At 39.3% G+C, this 4,143-nt stretch overlaps 1 protein-coding gene across 1 annotated transcript in view; it reads right to left on the minus strand.

Annotated features, from left to right (window-relative positions):
* slc15a1b (solute carrier family 15 member 1b) overlaps positions 1-2,217 on the minus strand; it is an 11,467-nt gene extending 9,250 nt beyond the window's left edge. Inside the window, exons 1-4 of the mRNA XM_076297541.1 lie at positions 2,211-2,217; positions 1,045-1,082; positions 580-664; positions 294-435 (exon numbers count right to left, since the gene is read on the minus strand). Coding sequence (XP_076153656.1) covers positions 294-435; positions 580-664; positions 1,045-1,082; positions 2,211-2,217 — 272 coding nt within the window. The remainder of the gene's footprint in view (positions 1-293; positions 436-579; positions 665-1,044; positions 1,083-2,210) is intronic.
* Positions 2,218-4,143: the final 1,926 nt, after the last annotated feature.

Genomic DNA, 4,143 nt, shown 5'->3' on the forward strand with positions numbered 1-4,143 from the left:
AACATAAAACAAGCCCTATTCACACAAGTCGAATGAATGCTTGAAAGCTTTTGCCACAAGCGCAAGTCATAAACCACCTGGTTTGTGTAAACACCCTCACACACAGCCATATATGCCCTTTTCAAGGTAAAGTCCATGACTAATCCACTAACAGCCTTATCTGTCCTTTTTAAGGGAAAGTCTGTGACTCTAATCCTCTCTCTGTTCTCCGTGTGTATGCTCACTTCACTTCAGAGATGGAAGCTAAGAATTGAAGGGAGTAATCCTTCATTCAGTGTCTGACCGGCACTCACTTGAACTTGCCCAGCCAGGAGTCGGCAACGATGGCCCCGAGGATGGGTGTCAGGTAGCACAGAGCCACGAAGGTGTGGTAGATGGAGATGGCTGTGTTCTCATCCCAGCGCAAGAAATAGGTGAAGTACAACACCAACACAGCTGAGTGACAGAAAGAGAGAGAGAGGAGAGAGAGAGAGAGAGAGAGAGAGAGAGATTAGGCTGTGAAGGACGACAGATGCAGAAACAATAGGAGCAGATTTTTGTTGTGTGAAAGGGTATGGGGGAATAGAGTCTGAGGTTTACCTCGCATGCCATAGTAGGAGAATCTTTCACAGAACTCATTCACCACAATGAAGAAAATACTGAGTGGATAACCACAGACTTCCACCTGTTCAGAGAGAGAGGGGGGGGGGGGGCAACATCTCATTAAAGTCTGTTCAGAACTGTTCATGTTTGAAATACACTCTACATTCTCAGCATGGTGAATACCTTTGCCAGTAAATATATAACCACGTGTGTGAAAGTCGCTTTGGTATTTTTTCTTTATTTCTATTTCTATTTAATTATTTCTAATTCATTATATGCCATTTTGATGAGTTGTGTGTAGTTTTGATACACAGTATGAACTGCAGAGTAGTGTAATGTAGTGTAACCAAAAGTTATGTAAAATACAGTAAAGTAGCATAAATTGATGTGTTGTAGCATAATGTGTCGTGTTTATTTAGGTAACAGAGTAGAGTATTATGTGCTTGCAGAATGGTGACTTACACTCTTTTTCTTCTTAGTCTCCATGCCCATCTCCTTGTCTGTAGAGGAGAGAGGAGGACATGAGGATTTAATTAAACATCCCCAAAAGTGCACCATTACCCTTGCGTTATACTCATGATCAATCCCACTCTAAAAACGTGGAGTTTTAGAGCTTACATGTACTTTGTCTGCTTTGTCTGACAGGTAAAGAGAATAATTTGCCTCAACATCCATGATGCAATTCACAACTAAATTCACTCAATACATTTAAATTGTGATCCTATAATAAATACCAAAACTTTACCAACCTAAAAATAAAACGTCATCTAATTTGCTTGTTTAATTGTGTACAATTTTTATATTTTGATTGCTTTCCCAATGATCTAACTAAGGAAATATGAAAAGTTACTACCGGGCCGTAGCCAGAATTTTTCAAATACTGAGGTCAAATAACAAGGAAAAATAACATCTTAAATGATGACTTCTGGTGAGTTTTGTGGAAAGAAATGGACAGATTGAGACTTCAGATTCAGTAATCCATCCCTGATAATGGGGGATGCGAACTGTTGAACTATAACCAATAGGGCCTAGACTAACCTACTAAAGGCTACAACTGCACCACACTGGTAGTCTAATTCCGTTACTTCAAACTCTGCGATTTCCACACTGTGGTCTCATTTTGAGAAGTCAGATTGTACAGTAGCTGCAACTATGTGGCACATGACGCTGCGGTTCAGTGATATTTGTCTCATCAGCTCTATTTTCACTTAATAAATGAAATGAAACCTGAACAAAAAAACATACAGAGGACATGATGTCCTCATTGGTAGATATGCGCGTCGTTACTACACAACACCATAATGGTAGACAGTTCACAACAAGTTTACCATGATGGCCATACTGAAGTTGCCAAATGCACGATTGATCATTTTATACACAAGAATAACACAATAACATGGAAACATGCACAAATGATGATGCTATGTTACTGTTTTTCTACTACACACAATAGCAATTATCTTTAACTCGTTTCAGTTCTATGGCAGCACACATTAATGAACTTTCCAGAGGCACAAGAGCAAATTTGAAACTATATTGGAATTGTTTTAATTTTCATAAAGTCCTCTTAAAAATACACTAAACACAGCATCAATGGGAATTAGTGCACAAACCAAAACCCAACTCACCTGCCATGGTCTCAGTTTAGTCTTGGGACAGCTCTAGGTATTCTCTTTAGCAATATCCTTAACAAGGCACACACACACACAGAGACTCACACACACGCACTGGATGACTGATAATGCTTTCGTCTCGCTCTCTCTCCCTCCCACACACACCCACACACACACTCAAGTAGCAGGCAAATCACTACTGACACTTAGGAGAGGTGAAGGGGGGACTTTATAACCTGTGTTCAGACCAACGCGCCTTACAGCATCCCCTTCAGCAGAGTGCGGCCCTCCGTTTACGACAGGCATGTCTGTGAACGTGGATGGGCTGAACAGCATGTGGGTGAGAGGGAGAGGTGTGTGTGTGTTTGTGTGTGTGTGTGTGTGTGTGTGTGTGTGTGTGTGTGTGAGTGTGTGTGTTTATCAGTAATTAACAATGTAACAAAATAACAGCTGATTTGTCTGTTAATCAGCTATTAAGAAGTAAGAAAGTACAGTAAGTAGATTTTAGCAGATATCATCTCCAGGTGTAATGTTGCTGGCATTTCCCCTTTATTTATCCTGCAGCTCTCTTCAACATTCCACATTCGATTAATTAATAAGCTACTAATGAATAAGTTAAGACATTATGACTTGTATACTACAATAAAAGATAATACGGTAAAATGATTAATATGCTCTGGAGAAAGAAAGGGATGCTATTTTAGGACGCTTGTCTGTTTGCATCACCTACTGTAAAGGTTCACAATTTTCACATGACAATTTAGTCATTTGGGAATCACATTTATCCAAATAATCATACAGTACAGTAATCATATAATGAACTATGAGTAACATTTTAACTATTGGTACAGTATGCTCACTAGTACCTAGTGTTCTTCCAAAAATAATCACTACAAAGAAGACTCTACTACATCACTACAAGACCTCTATGGATACAACAAAAAATCACTTGCATAATAATTCATTTATAATATTTTGGGGACAGTTAAACCTTATTCAAAACCATTCCTTTTTAGTCTCAGAATCAAAAGCATACACTAACTCATAGCACATTTCTCCAGGCACGCTTAATGTGATTCAGCAGCTCTAGGAGAACAGATAGACCTCACATGTCAATTATTGCTCAGCCACTGGAACAGGCCTGCTGCCAAACTCGCCACTCCTCCACACTTTATCAATGACTACCCGATCACCTTTCATGCCCTCACTCTACCCAAAACGTCATCAGGTGGGCCACTAGCCACTTCTGGTATCCACGCTGTATCAGACATCAATCACTACTGATATCAGCACGTTTTCTGTTTCATAGGCTACTTTCTAACTAAGCTGTCTGAAAGTGATTAGTTTTTACAAGCTAATGTACTCTATGAAATTAACACATAATAGTAACATGTAGACAACATAGCCGTCAATGGATCACTGACTGCAGCATGTATTGTTAAGAAGCAAGACTGTGCCAAACTCATACAGATCATAACCAATAAGGACATTTCTAATCTACACTCATATGAGCTGTTGCAAATGTTCTGAATCTCTCTCTCTCATGATGCGGACAGACATGGATTAGTTTTTTTTTACACAGATGAACCAGATGTTTCACACTGTACACTATATACCTACTGTAAACATGAGTGCTGAAGGTAGCTAACCTGTAACCTGTTTCAAACAGCATCAGCATGCTTTAGTTTCAGCCCCAGTGTAAACAAACACTATACTCCTACTTGTCTTTACTTCACACTTTAATATAAGCTCTGAAATTGTACACAGTGCAGTAAAAAACTAAACTCAGTGCATATGTTTACTTGTAGCTCGTACCTTATGTATCAAAAACCAAAAAAACACACTCACATTAGAAACCTAGTGCTTAGCAATCCTCGTAGCTGTTTGGAGAAGCCCACCCTTACAAACTACTATACTCCATGGTTTCTCTCAATGTGTTTGTGAGTGT

The sequence above is a fragment of the Alosa pseudoharengus genome, unplaced genomic scaffold (assembly GCF_046254945.1).
Source record: "Alosa pseudoharengus isolate Yale_2024_CS ecotype anadromous, Long Island Sound unplaced genomic scaffold, YU_APseudo_1.1 YU_APseudo_1.1_scf_20, whole genome shotgun sequence".
Classification (NCBI taxonomy): Eukaryota; Metazoa; Chordata; class Actinopteri; order Clupeiformes; family Clupeidae; genus Alosa; species Alosa pseudoharengus.